Here is a 22717-nt window from a genome sequence, read left to right on the forward strand (position 1 = left end):
ATGAATTTCTATTAGCTGTTGAACACAAAAAGAATGTTTTGAAGAATTTTGGTAACAAAACAGTTTACGATAGCGTGAAAAAAAAAATGCTATGGCTACAGTCAACTATTTGGATATCAACATTATTCAGAATATCTTCTTTAGTGTTCAAAAGAAGAAAGAAAATCCGTCAGGTTTGGAACAAGTGTAGTGTGATTAAATTACCGTATTTTCATTTTTGGCTGGACTATCCCTTTATAACAGCCTATGGTTCGCCAAAACCAACAAGAAACATTATTTCCCATTCCAAACGACCTCAGCTGCTATCACTGTCCACTAGGGCTGCACGATGTTTTGTTTAAGCATCGATATCGTGATGTACGAATCCACGATAGTCACATCGCAGTATGTGCGATGTAGGCTGTCGTAGTTGATCCGTTATTCATTAACTGTACGGGCTAGCTGCTCCCCGGTGTTATGTGGAGGGGTTGGGATGAACTCAGATGCAGACAGGATGTAACAAACACAGGGTTTATTAACATAAAAAGGGGAAAACAAAACCCACGAGGGGGAAAACAATGACTAGGGGAGACACTAAATAACTCTACAAAACACAATAAACAAGGTAAACAAAGACTCTGAACACTAACTACTAACAAACACTCACGGTAGTACAAAGACTTCTTAGAGGGGTTACAAGTACACGATATCTCAGGAGGCTGACAGGAAGAAACACATATGTGGAACAATGAACCGACGAAAGACAGAGCACACTAGGAGATCTAAATGGGGGAACAATTAAGACACGACAGGTGGCACAGATAGGACAATCACGACAAGACTCGGGCTGTGTCCAAATTCAGGGTCTACATCCTTCGGAGGACGCATTTGAAGGATGTTACGTCACAGCGCCGCGACGAAGGCTGTCCAAATTCGTAGGATCCTTCAAATGCGGCCCACAAATGCGTCCTCCTTTTCCCCGAATTCGAAGGATGGATGTGATGGATCCTTTCGCGTCCTACCTATCCCATAATTCTTTTCGGCAGGACGAAGCGAGCGGTAGCGGAGTGGGGGAGGAGTATTATTTTCGATGTTTTTTAAAAACTGGCTTTTCAAAAAGATATATTTTCAGTGGTTTTCTAGTTAGGCATTTTGTTTTAGCGTTAAGCATTTTTTTTTACATGTGTACGTGTATATGTAAAAAAAAAAAACGTTTACTTTTGTAAACTAGCTTCTTCCTTACTGCCTGTGTGCATACACACAGCTTATTTGTTAGTGATTGAAGCTGTTTTAACGCTTCTAAGGTGAAAGAGCAGATAGAAGTGTTTATAAAGCTCCGGGGAGAGAACGATGAGCTCTTCACCGGCGTCTTGCTTGGCGCTGTCACGGTTGCTAGGCGACAGGATATGAGCAACGGTTAAGGGAGGGAACTGAAAGAAGGGTAGGCTGTCCAAATTCACAAACACCGACTTCCGGTTTTTGCGGTTGTCGGAGGACCCATCCTCCTTCAACCGGGTAGGAAGGATCCTAAGGAGGATGCAGACCCTGAATTTGGACACAGCTTAGGATAACAAGGGGGGCGGGGCAAGGGAACGAGACAACACAAGCACATGGCCCAAAGACAAGGCCATGTGCTTGAACACAAAACACAGGTCTGCCATGATCCTGCCTCAAGACTAGGAAAAATCAAGGACACGAGGGCAGAATCATGACACCCGGCCCTTGACGATTAGCTGAGAGTGCGAGGGAGAGAGAGAGCACGAGAGAGAGAGAGCGAGAGAGAGAAGAGAGCCCGGCCGCACGCCCACCGTCTTCAAACAACACGAGTGCTGTCTTGCTCTCTCTCCCTCGCGCATATTAATCAATTGACATGATGGTGTCGATGTTTAAATCATTTAAAATGAGAATGTATGTGTGCGCACCCCATTCTTTTTTGTAAGAAAAAAATAGATTAGATTTCATACCGCAATATATATCGCAGAGAAATAAAATATCGCAATGTCATTTTTTCCCAATATCGTGCAGCCCTACCGTCCACCTCGAAAAGCAAAACCTGTCCGTGCCACTGACATTAAATGTTCCTGACAATGTGCCTGTTGTGTGTAGGTGGGTTAAGTCCTGTGCTCCGTCATCTCCTTGACCTCTAGGGTCAGTGTGAAGCCACGGCGATGCAAAAATACCCATCTCCCCGCTAACAGTGTTTGCTTGACTCCCCTGACATTACGGCCCACTCTTCATCCGTCCTCATCCCGTCTGTCCTCTCCTCTCCATCCTAGACGACATGGTAAATATCACACTGTTACCTTGGCAACATGCGTCCAACATTCCGCTCGCATCCCAAAACAAACAGTCTGCAGACAAAACGGCTCGATAAATCCAGTAAATAAAGAAAATATCTGCAAATATCACCATTTTCCTGATTAAATATTAATCCTGTCTGTCAAGATTGCAATTAATCACTTCATTCGTTTCTGCCATGCAGAGCAAATGTGGAAAGTCAAAGTACTCAAAGTATTATTTGTACATATATGTACTTCATAATGCATCTAAATGTGTTATACTTGGCATCTTAAATGACTTATTAAAATAATTGGTTTATAAAAGTAATTTGTTAGGAATCAGACTTCACTGCTCGCACTATGTTGGTTGTTTAGGTATTTAAAGTATTAATTTACTTAGTTCACACACATACTGCCTGACACTAAATTAGAAAGTTGGCATGTTGAGACTTCTTGAATGATTTATTATATCATTTGGTTCATAAGAGTTATTTTTGTGAATCAGACTTCACTGGTCACACTGTATGTTTGATTTTCTAGCCATTATGTTATGTTACATAATACTACTCATACTCTGTTGTCAAAGTAGTCATATACTCACTTATGCAAAATGCATCTCCATTTTTCCAAACTTGGCTTGCTTGATCTTGAGTGATTCATTAAAAGAATTGGTTTATAAGAGTAGTTTCTCACTGTGTTTGTTTTTGGTTTATATTTAATAGAAAGATAAGTTTCTAGCCATTAATTTGTGCTGCATAACAGAACTCAGTACTCAAGTACTCACACATGAGTACTCAAAAAAAAAAAATAGTAATTTGTTGTAAATCAGACTATAACTGGTTGTGAAAGTTTTTTGTTTCAATAGAAAGACGTGAGCGACATTCTTTTTTGTATTTTTAGCTCACTGCGTTCAATTCATACCCATAAACTCATTCACACCGCTATTAATATTATATTTGTTTGCTGTAGATTCAAAGTTATGAATAGATTTTCTTGCTTTTAATTACGCGTCTCATTCTGTTGAATGTAAGAACACATCCTGCATGTGAAATGGAGGTATGATGCATGAAATATTGCTTAGGTTGTGCAGATATTGTCTGGTAGCTTACCGGGAGCAAGTCAGTTAACTTATTAAATATTCATGAGCCATGATTTGGCCAGACTGTTTGATTCACCAGCTGATTAGCGCACAACGTATGCCAGTCAGACAACAAGTTCTGAAACATCAAGCAGAGCGATTAATATTCATGAGCAACGACTACACTTCAGTAGGACTTGCAGCATGGATCTTTAATGACTTTACATTCTAGTCATTGTGTATTTTGTGTGTAGCCCTGTGTTGCATTTACAGGAAAGCTAAGTGTTGCATGTGAGTGTGTCACACATACGGGCTTCAGGCGAGCTTTAGTTACAGCGGATGAACACAGCTGTGTGTTTAGAGAAACAAGAGCTCTGAACAAATGACCTCCATCACACACACGTCATTCCCACAGGCTCTTCGTGATTCACTTCTGTGCTTCTGCTTTACTACAGGAACACACATACTTCAGTGGCACACAAGCCTCCTGTTAAAATGATCATTTACTTCTGGTAAAAGCATTAATGCATTTTCTGATGAGGATATTGAGTGTTGCTACATGTGTGTGCCGTCCAGTCAGATTCTTAACCCAAACCACCCCACAGCATTTTGGGCTTGAGTGTGTAACCAGATACGCCCATCTGTGTGGACGCCACGGGTTCAGATCAATTTAGGTCAAGCACTTATAATACCATCTGTTTCTAAAAGTTCTGCCAGTCTGCAAACCCTCTGTCCCAGCGGAGCTAAAGCTGCAGATTGATTTCCACAATGAAGATGATATCCTTCACTGTTGACAACAAATCAAAATTCACCCTATATATATATATGTTCCCAATACAAGTTCCTCATCTTGTATATTACAGTAAAAATGTGTTACTGCACGTTATTTAAAAAAAAAAATGTTTGTCTATTTAGCCTGTATTTAATGTCTATGTGTGTATAAATAAGTAATTATTAATATACTTAAGTATTAAAAAAATAAATATATATATATATTAATATTAATAAAATATTTTTAGCAGTGCGATGCATTAGCATGATTCCTCCATGGGGCAGCAGTCATGCATTTCCTCTGAAACATACTGGTACTGAGAGCCCATTTGTTTTACCATCTCTAAATAATGCTGCTATGGCTTTTTACTTTCATCTGTTGCGACAAATAGTCATGAGTGTCATCCGGCGCGATCTAGAGATGATGTATAGAGCCCTGAAAGTGGATCTAAAAGCGTGTTTTGATGGGAAGCAGATGGTGTGGAGAGATGGGAGATGGATTGAGACATCATTGGCTCGGCCTCCTGCTGTCTGCAGTCTCCACAGCTCAGACTCAGAAGTGGACGAGACACTTTAGGATTCACCCCTCAACCCTCTATGAGTGAGGCTGTAGAGGCAAAGCTGATTAACACTTGTAGCTGTTTTTGCAGCAGAAACGGCTAAAGGCTCAGTATTAATGAAAAGGTCTGTGGTTTTTCTTTTACATGCAGTTCATAGGTGATGATATATTTGTTTTACAGAGGAACACAAAGCACATTTTCATGTTTTAACTTAGCACCTTGTTTGATTTTGTTTTTGTAGTTTTTGCTGCAAATAAACTGTGCAAGGACACATAAAATTTAATTTCTGATGATGTGGATCATGTAATATAACGAACAAGTCAACTTTGAAACATTATGCGTCTTGAAAAGGGTTATTGGAGTTACTTAATTAGTTACTTAAAAAATAATCGTCACAATTTATTATAATTAAAATATAATTTTATTGGAAAAAGTGTATTTTTTTAAAATATAATTTCAGCTAGATGCCAGCTATGTTTAACTAAAACTAAAACTGATATACTATACTAGACATATAGAACTATAGACATGTTTTAAAATAATAATAATAATAATAAATTACATATCAGTAAATGTACAAAAATTTTAGTAAAATTAAAATAAAACGGAAAATACCAAAAAAGATTATTAATAATTAAAACCAAAACCGAATCTGAAAAATATTTCATAAAACAAAACAAATGTGTTAAAAAATACAAAAATAACCAATAATCACTGAAAGTAAAAAAAAAAAAAAATATATATATATATATATATATATATATATATATATATATATATATATATATATATATATATATATAAAAACACTAGTGGTGGGCCGTTATCGCCGTTAACGTGCTGCAGTAACGCGAGACTCTTATCGGGCGATAAAAAAAATATATCGCCGTTAATCTATTCTCAAAGTTGGGTTGGGAGCTGGGTCTATACTAAGCGAGCTATGATGACTTTCACCTTGATATTTTATATAACCGACTGACTGAGGACAGCCTAAAAAGATGCTCAGGACAGTTGACGGGCCACTGCTGCGCATCGTCACGAAAGCTCATCTTTCTCACGTGTTTTTAAGCCTTACCGCTTGTCGATTTATACATTAAAGCATCCAAAAACAAGACGCGGAAAAGCTGAACAGAGTAACGTTAGCTGGGTACTCGCGTGCCATGTTAGGTGCGGAGAGAGAAAGAGAGAGAGAGCCGCGTATCACGGACAGCGACACTGAACCGAGCTCTCTTTTGCGAAGTTCTCCTTGAAGTCCCTCCTGCACATGAACGAACAAATACAAATCGCAGTTTGAACAAACAAAAAGATGTGAAAGAGCCCAATTCAGCATCGCGGTGTTCTGGTGTTCAGGGCTCGCGCACAGAAAGGCGTCTCAAAACACTTGAACATCGAATTTGCTTATTTTTGCTCTTGTGCCGAGAGATACATACAAAATATGTCAAAATATCCACCTTGGAAATTATGCTCGAAAAAACTGTCAGTTATTTCTTAAGTGAAAGTAAACAGTTGAGGAAAAAATGGGATGGTATTATACTGGATGCGTTCATCGTCTCTTAAAGTGACCGCGTCTAATTTAGCGACTGGCTGCTGTAATGTTAATCCAAGAAAATGAAAATGAAAATCACTCACAGCTCTTGACTGAATTACTTTGTAGTTTTAACAGTCAAACCAAATATTATTCAGAAACCAGATATAATTTTTGATTATATATAGCAAAACTGTAATAATGTGAGAAATGTTGAAGGTGTCTGAATAAATGTAGGTTTGATTGTATATTTAATTTTTACATTGAAGACTATCCAGTGCTATTATTTGGTTTCTGTACCTTGACACCTACTGTACAAACTTGAAAAAAAACTTAAACATTGGTGTGAAACAGGAGTAATGTTGTTTGCACCTTGTCAATGTGGAATTAGTTTACAGCTTTTTCAAGCACTTTGTGATGCATTTTGGAAACAGGAGATTAGCCCCTTTTCTAATGCACCACCTAGCTTGATAAACCCCTTCTCAAAGACTTACTGTTTGTCAATTTTATTTGGGTAACACACATATTCTGAATGCCATCGGCAGAATTCGAATGAGCCATTTTAATTTAGATTAATCTAGATTAATTTCAAGATCACAGTGAGATTAATCTAGATTCAAAAAATTAATCTATGCCCACCTCTAATAAACACACACACGCACACACATGCATATTATAACATGTTATGTTGTTTACCTATTAATTAAAAACGGAACATTTTTGAAAAACCAAACTATATAGATATATGAAAACTATAAAAAATACTGAAATAACCAAAACACACGTTTGCATGCCGGTGTGTTGCAGTAATGATTTTCAATGTGAAGGCTGATGGATTGCCTGCTCACAGTGAGATGTGTGTGTGTGTGTTGATTGATTAGCAGATGAGTCTTGAATGCAGTAACATTACCAGCTGAATCCAGTATGATGATTGTTTGAGATGATGTAATGGTTATTCCCAAAGCTGCTGTGGTTTGGTTCTGCTTATTAACCCACTGTAAACATAAATGAACCTTGAGCTCACAACTACAGTCTGCTTTGAGCAATGCAAATCAACGCTGATTCACAATTGTGACATTTTTATTTTTAAATATGCATGCATGTGTCACTTTTATGGCTGTTTGCACTAAAAATGTCTTTAAGTTGCCAAAAGTTTGAGTTTCGTCATGCAGTCTTGAGACGATTCTCATCCTTTTTCATGTGTGAGCCACATTCAACACATCTCATGCTTCATCCGCACTCTTTGATTTCTAGTCAACATACTAATGCGATGCAGTTCAGAGATGCTGTTTCAGTATTATTTATAAACTATTATAGTGTTTTTAATCTTTTGAATTAATCACTTTATTTTTGAGAGTTGTTTAAGTGAGAGAACAACTCTAACTTTGTACAGATTAGAGGAATTTAAATGTTTAATTTTTTTTTTTTTGCATTTAAAAAAGTGTAGATTTTAGACAATTGCAGTTTTTAGAAAGAATATCTAAATCTGGTTTCGGCAGGTCACATTTAAAAAAAAAAAAAAAAAATCAGATCTGGCCAAGAAACAGTTGAAGAAAGGGGCGGGGTCAGCAGAGCTCATTAACATTTAAAGGAAAATGCTACAAAACTGCATGCTCTGAAAAGAGCTATTTTGACAGGGTAAAAAAGGTGTTACAGACTTTCCATTAAGACCCTAAAGAATCATATACACTTGTGGAAAATGGGCATCCGATGACCCCTTTAAGCCCATTACCGCCAGAGAATAATGGGGCGTACTCTTCTGCTCATGCAAAACTTCAGATGTTCAGCGACTAACAAGCCGCTCCATCACCTCCTCCAGGAAACACACACTCCTGTGCTTTTAATTGAGATTTACTGACAGTCCTGCGTGTCGTCGTCTCTAATCAGCACGTGGGCGATTGTGAGCTGGAAGAAATGAACTGCTTGATGGGTTTTCAGAACCGGCGCTCGGGTTTGATGTTTTCTGAAGCATCTCAACGGGAGCCTCTCTTTCGGCTCATCTGCCTTCAAATGAGCCTCTTGTATAGCTTTTTTTCCGAACTTCCTGTCATGCTTTTTAAGGCAAAAGAGCCAGAATACAGCCCTGCCATTACTGACACAACAACAGCCATCTGCAGCAGTTACTATTAGCAACACCAACGCAGAGCCGCCTGCGCCAGACATGAGCGAATGTGTACTTGGGAGGAAGTGCTCAGCGGCTCTATCAGACTGTGTTGGTGATGTAATGTGCTGGTGATTGCAGAAGCAGGTGCAATCATCACTTTATGAAGCACATTAGATTGCATGCGGTACTTAACATTAGTGTTTTTAAAATAACACCACACTAAAAGCAGTTGCACTTAATGGTGCGGTGGAGTTTAACAGTGTTACTGATGTATGCATCTAACAGCAATAATCTAAATCCTGCAGTGTGCTCTGTGTTAACATGATTTGCTCTGGCAAAATTGAATCAAAGTATGTTTGCAATAACAAAACAATGAATCTTTTCTCATTTACATAAGAAAAATCATGCATTAAAAACCCAAATGTCTTTCTTCAGTGTGATGTCTATATGACTGGTTTGAATGTGCTATATCACAATGCTGGAAGAAATTGTGATGAAATATACTACGTTGCAAAGTTTAAGTTTAAAAAAAAAATAATGCTTTAAATCTGCAGATCAAAAATGGCTGCAAAGATGTATACTCTTATAAAAGATTTCTATTAATATATAAATACTGTTCTTCTGAACATTATATTCATTAAAGAATCCTGAAAAAAAAGTAATTCATGACAGCTTCCACAAAAATGTTAAATAGCATGTCAATGTTGATTATAATAAAAATGATTATTCTGATTTCTGAAGATCATGTGACACTGAAGACTGGAGTAATGATGCTGAAAATTCAGCTTTGATCACAGAAATAAATTACATTTTAAAATATATTTGCATAAAAACAGCTATTTTAAATTGTAATAATATTTCACATCATTACTGTTTTTTTTCTGTATTTTTTTACAAATAAATGCAGCCTTGGTGAGCAGAAGAGTCTTCTTTCTAAAACATCTGTAAAATTTTACGGACCAAAATTGTATTGTACAGAACCCGCAAAGACCAGACTAAGCGGCTTTTATAGTCTTAACTGGTTTTCTTAGTCTGGTTTAACGCAATCTAAGAAGGTTTTTAGCTTGTCACTCCAAAGTGATACAATCTTATCTTCACTGTTTTAACATTAACCTCAATGTATGAGATGCTACCTGGAAACAATGAATGTTTAGTGGCAATTCTTGACAGAAGTTGCACTGAAAGAGTTCTAGTGCCAGTTAATGCTTTTTTCTTACAGCCTCAAAACATGTTATAAGTGAATCGCACAATTAAGGGGGGTTCCTATGGACCATTATTATTATTTGCATATATTAAACATTGACTGGCTGACTGTTTCTTATACATACCAATCTGTGCTCGGACCCCTCGGATACTCCCAGATTCGCCTTGGTTAACCCGCTTATGAAATGTACAATCACTTATTCTGGAATCAAACTTCTTGAAGGAATTACTCTCTGATTAAGTAACAAATGAGGGGATTTGCTCTTTCTTTCCATTTGCACAGTTGAAGCGGCTTCTCTAGATTCTCCATGGGCGGCTTATATTGGCCCTTTTTCGTAATACGATAAGCCTGTCCAGGATTTGGCGCTTTTTAGACATTTTTTCCTAAACTGCACTCAAGCGTGTGATGTTTTTAAGATGTGAACGCCATGACGTTTATTCTCTGCTGGTTGTTCTTCAGAGAATTTTAAATTAAGATTTTATCAACAGTTTGACTTTAGCAGTGGGCCGGTATCTCTTTCAAACAGTACGCCGTTATGAACGATTCACAATGAACGAATACCACCTCTATTTCGCACGATATGTGTGGCATATTTGTTCAGAATTAGTCATTTACTAATTATGAGTTGGGCTTCCAGATCGGATGATGGTAGCAAGAGATTCATTCAGTCAGAGATGATTCATCTAAACTGAAATGCATCATTAGTTTTAAGATTGGCAGCAGTGGCTCATTTGATTCATGCATTTATAGACTCCTAGAAATGTCCTTTTAAATAGTGTTTGAAAACTTTTTAGATTTGTAGTCACATAACCTGCCTTGTTTAAAGTGATAGTTCACCCAAAAAGGAAAATGTTTTGATCATTTATTCACCCTCATGTTGTTCCAAACCTGTATGAGTTTCTTTCTTCTGCTAAGCATGAAAGAAGTTATTTGGAAGAAAGCTGGTGACCAAACGGTTGATGTCAGCCATTGACTTACAGTACATAGCATTTTTTACATAAACTATGGAAGTCAATGGCTATCGTCTGCTGTTAGGTTACCAATAGTCCCTGAAATATAGAAGAAAAAACTCATACAGTTTTAGAACAACTTGAAGATGAGTAAATAATGTCAAAATTGTCATTTTTGTGTGAAAAGAGAAGTAAAATTGGTTGTGAAGAGTACGATCCATTTCATATTGACATCCATTTGCATGGAATAACACTCTTTTGACATTGAAGATGATTTTGAATATTTCTAAAAATTATATTTTTGGCATCTTCAGATCTTTAATTAAGTATAATCAGCATTTCCCATGTATCTTTGATCTAGAAAACAACACGCACAGCCAAATAGTTTTTTATTCATTAATTAGCAAACTATGCAGCAAAGCATTGAATAACTCACTTTTGACATTGAAAATGATTTGGAATATTTCTAAAAATGTCATTTTGGCATCTCTACCAAATTTCTGAGTAAATTTCCCATGTGTTTTGATTAGAAAATCCACATTCAGTCGTGCATACCAACAACCAAATAACTTTTTTAGCCATTCTTTGGTCAAATCTTCAAATCTGGTTTCCATTCTAGGATTAAATTCACACTTTTCAAAATTCAGTCAGTTCCAATGGAAACATTTCTTTTCTTGTTGAATATCTTGTTTCACTCTGTCACACCATTTTACAAAAGTCAAATTGCATGTAAAGACCCATTTCTTGCTGAATTACATTTGCTATGAATAACTCACTTGTGATTTTAAATGAGTTCAGATATTTCTAGAAATGTTGTTTTGGCATCTATATCAAATTTGCTGTATTTATATCCCATAAATCCAACCTTGACTTTGGCATTGAAAATGAATTTGAACATTTCACTTATCAGCCAAACAGAAAAACCTATTGGCCAATGCTAATAATAAAACATCTGTTGCCAGCTAATAATCAGCTTTTTTTCTTGGTTTTTAATTGAACTTCATATATGATCATTTAAATTACATCACCAAAAACTCTATTCCATCTCAATCTTTCAATCCTCAGCGTGTGCCGTTGAAGGAAATGCTCTTCTGGAAAGCTGTGCGTTGATTCGTTGGAGGGCGCGAGGGCATGCTAACCTTTCAGAAAGGTCAGTCGCGGGCCGCAGAGAGCACATGTGAATAGCATGGAGCCGGGGGCAAATGCTTTATTGTTCGTTTTCACCCCAAGCTTTTGAATGCCCACAGGAACACTGAACATTGTTTATTTCCAAAAGAACCTTTCACAGAATGTGGAGCTAAATTTAGCCACTGGGTCACATCAATTACTGCCACCTTTTATTCAGTGGTTTGGGACCTTATGGACATTTAATGATCATAATGACTGGATGGACATAATCTCATGCCTTTTTACTCAATAAATGAGATAATGGTTGTGTTCAAAATTGAATAATAGCACACATTATATACTGCATTTAGTTTAATGTATTCATTATAACCTAGTACACTGTATAAAGATATTTTATTTTTGCTCCGTTTGGACTTATAAATATAAATGTGATGTTTTTTTGTTTTTGTTTTTCAAGTAAGAGCTCCATATCCTCACTTTATTATAGGGTCATTATTGTTAACTAAAACAAAAAATCATTGCTTTATTGGATTAAATGTGGCTGTTATACATTTTTAATTCAGTTTTGTGTAAAAAATAATGTTTGGCAAAAATTGAGTTGAATTAATTGTGCTTCATTGTGGCTGCGGTTGGTTGTAGGAGCACCACATTCAGTTTGCATACTGGGTACGGTATGCATACTGCAAAAAACACATCCAAATCTGATTTTTGTATTGCTCTGTTGTCTTGGACTTACAGTCTTAATAGAAACTTGTTTTTGAGTTGTTGCCCCTTGTTTCGATTATCAGTACATGCTGCTTCCCTTTTAAAATCATTACCACTTCCTGTCATGATCGCTCTTTTTCTGTTTGCTCTCTGTCTGTTAGCCTGTGGCTTGTGCTTTGACAAATTGTGTTTACAACCAATTAGTGTGATTTGCAATGTGCTTGTTTGCCGTCAGTGTGCAGAGTGTGGAACTGTGGAAAACACTTGTTGATTTAGTTTCAATTTCCCAAATTTCCCCCAAAAAACTTGGATTTCTACCAAATCTGTACTAGTTCTTGATGCATTATATGTATTATATGAATTCCTGTGTGCAACGGGTTTTGAGTGAGTGAATATACTGACCCGTTCGATCATTTCCACAACTTCCTTTACTCCAGTGTTGTCATTTATGAGTGTCTTTAATGTGAGCGTGTTGTTTTCAGACTCTCAGGCGATTCGTAGAAATCTCTCTCTTTCATAAGCTCCACGTTCGGCCAATCATCACGTAAGCAAATCTCTGTGAAAGCCCAAAAAGGCGCTTGTGATTTTCTGCAATTTTCTCAGTGCCTCCGCAGGCTTTCACAATGACACGGCAGAAAATGAGCCATCAACCGCTCTGTTCTCCATTACTGATATTACTGGTTTTACCCCATTAATCAAATGAAGTACGCGCTGCAACCGTACAGTCTCTTTGAAGAGCACGAGTGCAAAACAAGCTCAGCTTCACTGCGTCTCTATTCAAGCTGTTCAAAGCAGACGTTTCTGCTCCTCCTCCCAGATGATCTGTTGAATCTAAAAGGCACGTTCAGAAATAATCAAGTGACATAACAATCAAATAGCATATGCCCACCCATATATATTTGTGTAAATTTATATATTTTTATATGTTTTATACATGCATACATTTCTATACATAATAATTTGACATTAATTACCATATTCCTGCATGCTTGTACATAGTTTATATATAGATTTGCTGCTATTTGGTGATTTGGTATCTCCATCCCATTCCATCCCTCCCTCCCATCCCTCCATCCATCCATCCCATCCCTCCATCCCTGCCTCCCTCCCTCCATCCATAAATCCATCCCTCCATCCATCCATCCCTCCCTCCATCCATCCCTCCCTCCATCCCTTCCTCCATCCCTTCATCCGTCCCATCCCTCCATCCCTGCCTCCCTCCATCCATCCATCAATCCATCCCTCCCTCCCTCTCTCCATCCATCCATCCATCCATCCTCCATCAATCCCTCCCATTCTCCCTCCATCCATCCATCCATCAATCCATCCCTCCCTCCCTCCCTCCCTCCCTCCCTCTCTCCATCCACCATCCATCCATCCATCCATCCTCCATCAATCCCTCCCATTCTCCCTCCATCCATCCATCCATCCCTCCCTCCCTCCCTCCCATCACTCCTTCCCATCCCTCCATCCCTGCCTCCCTCCATCCATCCCTCCCTCCATCCATCCATCCATCCATCCATCCATCCCTCCATCCATCCATCCATCCATCCATCCCATCCCTCCATCCCTGCCTCCCTCCCTCCATCCATCCATCCCTCCCTCCATCCATCCATCCATCCATCCCTCCCTCCCTCCCTCCCTCCCTCCCTCCCTCCATCCCTTCATCCGTCCCATCCCTCCATCCCTGCCTCCCTCCATCCATCCATCAATCCATCCCTCCCTCCCTCTCTCCATCCATCCATCCATCCATCCTCCATCAATCCCTCCCATTCTCCCTCCCTCCATCCATCCCTCCATCCATCCATCCCTCCCTCCCTCCCTCCCTCCATCCACCATCCATCCATCCATCCTCCATCAATCCCTCCCATTCTCCCTCCATCCATCCCTCCATCCATCCATCCATCCATCCCTCCCTCCCTCCATCCATCCCTCCCTCCCATCACTCCCTCCCATCCCTCCATCCCTGCCTCCCTCCATCCATCCATCCATCCATCCATCCCTCCATCCATCCATCCATCCATCCCTCCATCCATCCATCCTCCATCTATCCCTCCCTCCCTCCCATCCCTGCCTCCCTCCATCCCTCCCTCCCTCCCTCCCTCCATCCATCCATCCATCCATCCATCCATCCATCCTCCATCCATCCCTCCATCCATCCCTCCCATCCCTCCCTCCATCCATCCATCGTTTAACACGCCTTAAAAAAGCCCTTCAGAGCGCGTCAAGTCGAGGAGATTCATGAAGACGTGTGCTGCCTTGACGGCTCCTCAATCATCTCTCGTTCTTGCCTGAGAACAGAGTGAGTTTAAGGTTCATGGTGTCTGGCAGTGGTTTGGATGCTGTGTCCACCTGTTCTCCGGCACATCTGCGGTCCCTGCAGGTCTGGCAGAGCTAGAGCGCAGACACAGCCCTTCAGTGATCCACCGATGTGACAGAAACAAGTCAAGTGTGACTTCCTCGCCCAAATTCACCTCTGAGTGGCAGAGAGAGAGAGACGCTGGTCTATTTTTATGCGATCTGCTGACAGTCATGCATGTATGCATGAATCGCTCTACACGTGACATAATGTACCATGCCGTGTCACATGTACAGTACTCTCCTGATAGAGTGTGGAGAAGTGTTTACTACAGCTCGCTGTTAATATTTTATATATTTTGTTGTTGATTACACATTTTATGTAGGATTTGTTATGGGAGCCTGTTGCTGCAACTGGAAAAATAAATAAATAAAAGGGTCATTGCAACTTCTCACAGTTCTGACTTTTTCCTTGCATTTATGAATAAGCATCTCGTAATTTTCCTCTTAAATTTTCTGTGAAAATGAATTATTAATTATAATAATTGCCTTCGGCTAAGAAGGAGCCTGTGTTATTTGCATTGCTCTCTCCCTGAGCTTAAGTGCGAACTGTGTGAACTTTTTGATATACAATAGCGCCAATTGCCAACTGTTATTATAAATGTTAGTTATAAATAAATAAAAATCTTACAACTTTATATTGCACAGTTCTGATTTGTTGTTTTTTATAAAGTCAGAATCGCAAGATATCTCGCAGCTCGACTAAATTGTGTTTATACTGTATCATGCCGATCTGAGAAAAAAAGTCAAGAGTGGTAAGATATTAACTTGCAATTATCTTTTAATTTGTTTAATTAGTGACCGATAGGTTTAAGAGCGTCAAGACCAATACATTTCAGATTGAACCTCTTCACTGAATTGGTTGAAAGGTTTTCTTTTTGAACAGTTTTTAAGGTAGTCACTTTGGTTTTTGAAATAAGATGCTGCAGCGGAGGCAGAAGCCCACGCCGGCAAACCCAGCGACCGGACGCATGATGGATTGAAAAAGAAGTCGGTAAAGTGATTAGCATCCTTCTAGCAAAAATAAATTAGCCAGTAAACTGTGCCGAAATCACAAGCACGGGCGTCCCAAATGGTATCCACATCCAAAGATTTATCATCAATCAATGGAGCCAATCATATCGCTCTCGGCTGGTTTCAAATGAACAGATTTGGAGATGAGAAGCAGAAAAGGACACAGAAGTCTTAAGGATCTCATCTCAAGCTAAACGAGGAACAGTCAATATGCCGTTGTGAACCTTGGGCCGTTCCTTACTTGAGCTTTAGGACAAACACAGGGTTAAAGGCTTTCAAAAAGGAGATTAGATGAAGATTTTCAATCTCAGCAGAGAGAGCATATAACAACATAAAGACACATAATCCTGCTTTAGGAAACACTAGATGAGGTCATGCTAGGCTACTAAATATAAAAATAAAGCTATCAAGCAAACCAAAAAAAAAAAAAAAAACTGAAAATACTGCTATGATATACTATTATGTTATTGTAATATATATATATATATATATATGCATATTAGATTTAGAATATATTTGAATTATCATATAGAATATATATGTAATTATATTAGCATTTATGTAACACACACACACACATACATATATATATATATATATATATGTAATTTTTTATTTATTTTTTTATGCCAAAAATCCGCAGGATATTAAGAAAAGATCATGGGTACATGAAGATATTTTGTAAAAGCTTAATTTTTGATTAGTAATATGCATTGCTATACATTTATTTGGGAAACTTTAAAGGTGATTTTCTCGGTATTTAGATTTTTTTAGAATAGTTGTGTCTCGGCCAAAAATCGTCTGATTCTAACAAACCATACATCAATGGGAAGCTTATTTTTCTTCAGCTTTCAGATGTGGTATAAATCTAAATTTCGAAAAATTTACACTTAAGACTGGATTTGTGCTCCAGGGTCACTTATATGTTACATAAATGTTAATATAATTACATATATATATTTATATATATATATATATATATATATATATATATATATATATATATATATATATATATATATATATATATATATATATATATATGCAATCATGGTGTTATTTGTACTGTCTTTATTCTGAATTGATTTGGGAAATCCTATGATTTTCATGCTTTAATGCATGTGTGTGAGTGTTATGTGATGTTCTCCTCAACCTTGGTGCTGACCAGCATTCCTCGGTCTGACCACATGTTACCCAGCAGCCCTGTGACTCTCCATGTGAGAGAGGCGAGAGGCATTTATCTGCAGTTGTGTTTATTGAGACGTCTGCGCCTCGTGGCAGAGAGGACGAGGGTGGAGAGGAGAGACGGGGAGAGGGTGGGTGGATCAGTGATGAACAGCAGAGAGAGAGAGAGAGAGAGAGAGAGAGAGGTCCCTGGAGACACAGACAGACAGACAGACATGTTGAAATTCTGCACCACCTCTCGCTCAAGGTGTGTAGCTGTGTGTGTGTGTGTGTGTGTGTGTGTGTTCGCTGCTGGTTAGATGTCATCTGTGGATTTTCATCTGGGTTACATCATGTTTGGCTCCGTCCTGTTGGGAAATCAGACTCAAACCGGTCTGTGATGGTCTGCGATCGCTGGTTTGACATGGATTCTGGTTTAGATGCTGGTGCTGACATCAGCCTTGGGAGACCATGATGGTCAAATGAGTTTAGATAGAAGTGTGTGTGTGTTTACAAATAATAACCTGTTCTTAATAGGTGATTTTATCGTATATTTGATTAATGTAATTTTTTGTTTGTTTGTTTGTTTGTTTTAAAGAAATGAACGCATAACTATTAGGGTGGGTGTTAAGTAAATGTCATTATTAACTTTTTAATATTATTGATTATTTTCATATTATTAACATTACTTAAATATATATGTGTATTTATTGGAATTATAAGTATTTATTTTAATATATTTTTAGTTATTATTAAGAAAATTCTCTTTCACATTATATTTTATTTTGATATGTAAGATATATTTTTTATTATTTATTTTTATTATTGTATTGGTTATTCTGTTTTTTAATCAGATAAGGAATAATCTATCACCTACATTTATTTATTTATTTGTTTGTTTATTTATTTCACATGTTAGAATATGTGTGTGTGTGTGTGTATACTATTTATTTATCATTTATTTTTTTCTTATTCAATTATATTAATATTTATATATTTTATATATAATTTGTTTTAATTTAAACTATTTTATTGTATTTTTATGTTTTTAGCGAAATGGCTAGTTTTTAAAAAATCTTATTTTATTTTATTTAAAAAAACAATGTTTATTTATTTATTTATTTAACTTCTTGTTTTTAACTAGTTAGTACTAGTAAGTAACAAGTAAGTTGTAAGTACTATTGATTAAACTTTTAAGTACACAAATGCTCAGTGCTGCTGTATTATAGTAACCAAATACACACATGACAACACCTCAGTTAAATTCTACGTCTTTTACATTATTGTTGTGGCAGCTAGAAACTATCCTGCATGTGTCTACTGGTGTAAAATAGTGAATAGTGTTTTTCTCCTCATGCTTGGTGTTTATTCTCTGTTCTTGTCTTGTTCAGATGGTCTGATGTTTAGCAGCAGGGCAGCACTTGAATCTGTGACTCGTTCAATCATTTTAATCATCGAACTGCTCTTTATCGAGTGTCAAAGTGTGAACAGCAGTCTCACATGTCTCTAATTCCCACGATTCCTGTGTGTTTTCTCTCCTGCAGTCACAATGAGCGAAAGGTGACCTGCAAGCATCCCGTCACAGGCGTTCCTTCACAAGACAACTGCATCTTTGTCGTCAACGAACAGTGAGTCATTTCTTTCTCTGTCTTAGTTTCCTGCAGCACTGAGTCAGAAACCCAGTGCTTTGTCTGAACTTCATACAGAAATCACACTCATTTTAGGGCTGGATTGAATGTTGCTTAATAGAGGGTATAAAGAAATGTCAAAATGAGATAATTAAGGTATTAATATTTCAGAGTAAGTCAAAAGATTGTTTTTCTGGGTCACTCGACACAAAAAACCTTTATTATTTTCCATTAGTCTGACATGAGTTGAGTGAATTTTATAAAAATATGGTCCGAATATTATATAAATTAATATATATATATATATATATATATATATATATATATATATATATATATATATATATATATATATATATATATATATATATATATATATATATAATTATTATTGTTATTTTTTGTTATTATTATTTTTTTATTATTATTTTATTTTATTTTTTTCAAGCAATTTAATTATTAACTTTATAATTATGAAATATATTTTCCGTATAATTAATGTTTATTTAAATATCAAATAAAATTTTCTCTCTATTTAATTTATTTTAACATCTAAAATAAAATCAATTTTTCATAATTTCTTTTTTTAAATTAATTTTTTTTACAGATGATCATTTACTTTTTTTATTTTATAAATTGTGCAATTTAAATATTCACTTAGATGGGTGCTATGAGAAATCGGATATCACAATATGAACAACTTTTATTCTCCGTACTGTCCGTACCATATTATTCAGATATAATTATATGCAAGTAAAAAAATGTATATGTGCATTTTTATATAATTAATTAAAAATATAATTATTTTATATATCTTTTATATATTTATCATAAAAATGATTTTTTTATATATCATTATTGATTTCATTTCTTTGTTGTTTTGCACCTATTTGCAATGATATGCAATATTATTGTTTTAATTTTTGATGACGCAGATTTTATTTAAATTGCTTTGCTATTAGGATAAAACAGTGTATTTGCAATATGCATAAATATATAAATATGTGCTATATTATGTATAATGTATATAAACTTATTTTGCAGGTCATATTAACCCCCAAATCATATCTTTTTTTAATGTTTTTAATGAGATTAATCTGAAAGCATGACTATTCCCGTTTCGTCTGCTAACAGATGACGTGTTACTATCTTTGTGTGTGTTTTATAAGTGTGAGCCGCTAAATACTCAACACACCCCCACATCTTCACACAAAGCCACTAGTAATTAACAGAGCAGCAGTTAATGAAGATCTACATGTTCAGCTGGACTTGAGTCAAGGCTTCATCCAGCTCTGCTCCTCTTCACAGCTCACCTCTCCTGTCCAACGCGAGCCGCTCTCCTGATAATTGCCCTCAAACCGCTGTCAAACACATCTCTAGTCTTTATCTCGCTCTCTTTCTCCTTTCTGTTCTCCTGCGTCCTCTAGCAAAGTCAACAACTTCCCTCCGTTCCTCCTCAGTCCCTGTTCACACATAGCTGCAGATAAACCTCAGATCCAGATCAAGGAATCAACATTTTGAACACAAATATTGGCAATCGTTAAATTAGATGCTTTGAGAATAACAGTAAAGAGAAAAAAAGCGATGCATGCATGTGTGACGTGCTCTGTGAGTGACCATAAGAAGAATATATCGCTTCTGTGTTGACTGAGATGCGACGTGGACAGTCGATTAGTAAAAAAAAGGAAGAAAATGGTAGTTGACTCAAATTTAATTTTAATGCAACAGTCGAATGCATTCATGTTTACATTAAAAAAACAATGGTAAAACGGCTCAGTTGAATAAAAAACCTGTAAACACTAATATTTCTGATATTTCATGTTTGCATCATGCTTGAAACTCCTGTTCACTGTTTTTACACAACATGACCTTCAGCCATTTAAAGCATTTTTCTTGCGTTATTTCTGAACATTTAAAATGTATAAGACAGGTTTGTACAAGATGTAGTTCATGCATGTACAGTAGTCTCATGCAAAGATATTTAACAAGTGATTTGTTTAACATTTACATCACGTGTGGTGCACTTAGAATAGGATTTAGGCTCTCCAGATTATAAAAAGGTAAGAAAGATGGTTCTTTAAAGAAGATGCATGAACATTAATACTTAAGAAACACATTATCAGCACATAAAGTCACATAGGTTTAGGCAACTGACTACTTAACCTAAAAATTCCTTACACATCACAAGACATAAACACTGCTTTTATGCTAACGTTCATCTTTAGTTTTCTACTGAAGAACGAACATCTTGAGTCAACATTTCATTTCTTCTGCTGCTGATGGCTGGACCCTTTCTTCTACCGGTTTCAATTATCACCTCTTCCTGCTTTTCTGCGAAGTCGATGTTAATGAGATCTACACTTATTTTTACTCTGACGTGAGAAGGTCTCACTCTGAGGTGTGCGAGTGAGAGTTTGTGAGACGATGACATGATGTTCACGCAGGTCCCCATCTCCGTTACTTCAAGATAACACAGAGCCCAAGATGCTTCGTTGCAGAGGTTTAGAGAGAAAACGGTTGCTGTTTTTGCAGTTATGTTGCAAAAGAATTCAGTAGAAAGTAAGAGATCGAGTTGTTTGGGGTATTTAATTAGACGTGAATTTTTGGACATTCAGCTCCTCGTCATCAAGCTATAGATTCATGTTTCATGTCATGTTAATGCTATTGATTCGTCTTAATTAGCCGGACAATAAAGGTTTCCAGAGTATCGATGGTTGTTGAGATTAATGCATCTGAACCACTTAGAGTTAAGGGACTGAAAATAGCAGTATGTCTTGTCTTCTAATTTGCACAAAATCAGTTTTAAAATACATACATACATATATACATATATATTTTCGTCTGAAACAAATAAACAAAATGAAAAAAAAAATATGATTCACATTAGTATTTTCATAAAATTGAAATTCTGGGTTTAGTGTGGCAATAAAATTAAAGCTAAGCTTAAAATGGAGAGAAAAAATAACAAAATGTAACAATTGTAATAAGATTTAAACAGTTTTAAAATGATAGTTTTAATTTGCACAAAATATTTTTTAAATATTTAAAAACATCCACATTATAAAATGTTCAAACAAAAAAAAATTATTGCAATTTTATCAATAATTTCTTCTTTATTTTCATTTTTCATTTTTTGTCACCATTTCATTTTTAAAGCATTTTTTATTTCAGGAATTTAATAATTACATTTTTATAATGGGTTTTCATTCTTCAAGATTCAAAAAGTGTTGGTTTACTGGTAAAACAAAGTAGTTTAAACATAAAATGTATTTGAAAAGTAGTAAAAATAAATAGTTCTAGTCAAATATAAATTTTTTATTAGACTTCCATATAACCCCCCAAAAATTTTAACCATTTCCATTTAAATATTTTGTAAATATCTAAAGATGTTGCACACTGTCTGTACTTATTTAATTATTTAATCTAATTTCTTTTCTTTTCTTTTTTTAAGTTGGAAATTGCATTTTAAACCATTTTAAACCAGGGTTACCTGATATATTGATGTCCATAACTTATTTGTGGTAATTAAACACAGTCTTGTCAGAAACTGATGCAATGCTGCACTAATGGTAGCGCTGGAGCTGCACCTCGCTCTCGGCCTGATTCTGTTGCTCCTGATCTGTTTTTAACTTCTGTTCATGTGATTGTACACAGAGCCAGACGCAGTCACTTTCACTACACGGCGACACACATCTGCGGAGTTCGGCCTGAAGTGTCCTCGTTTCTCATCGTCACAGTGGAAGCTTATTAATTTGCAAAGTCATTTTTGTTCACCATCCTCATATTTCCTCATTCTATGGCACTCTGTTGATGTATGAGGCCGGTGTGTACCATAATAGCGCTCCTTGTGCTGTATAAACTCTGACTAAAGCGTCAGACGCCCTCCATTAATGAAACAATCAACCGTTCAGTTAATGTATATTTGGGTGTTTCTTCAACTACTTTAAAAATAAACTCTCCAACAGTACACTTTTCACACTATCTAGGTTTTCCCTATCACATTTTCTAAAAGGTCTACAGTAGGTTATAAAATGTTCAAACAAATATACATGTAAAATTTAATAATATTTACACACTTAATTTGCAACTGTAATTGGATATTACAAAATATTCCTTTTTTTGTTGATAAAAATATTTTTACACAAAGGATTTTAAAATAGTTTATTTGTATTATAACAGTAAAACAATGTTTTTCGTTGTTGTTTTTTATGCACTTATTTTTAGAATTGATTTTTAGATTTTATGCAAGTGTTAATTTAGTGGTAAAACG

General features: G+C 36.4%; 1 protein-coding gene across 21 annotated transcripts in view; it reads left to right on the top strand.

Moving 5' to 3' along the window:
• The window catches only part of LOC113059362 (pleckstrin homology domain-containing family A member 5-like), a 143545-nt gene that overhangs the window by 73594 nt on the left and 47234 nt on the right, over positions 1-22717 (top strand). For 19 of the 21 annotated variants that reach the window (XM_026227824.1, XM_026227874.1, XM_026227855.1 and 16 more), the window contains one exon: positions 18364-18447. In XM_026227824.1, the coding sequence (XP_026083609.1) occupies positions 18364-18447 (84 nt within the window). Of the gene's footprint in view, positions 1-17001; positions 17088-18363; positions 18448-22717 lie in introns of those variants that run through there. The other 2 variants (XM_026227880.1, XM_026227913.1) reach the window with 2 other exon arrangements.

The sequence above is a fragment of the Carassius auratus genome, chromosome 4, assembly GCF_003368295.1.
Source record: "Carassius auratus strain Wakin chromosome 4, ASM336829v1, whole genome shotgun sequence".
NCBI lineage: Eukaryota > Metazoa > Chordata > Actinopteri > Cypriniformes > Cyprinidae > Carassius > Carassius auratus.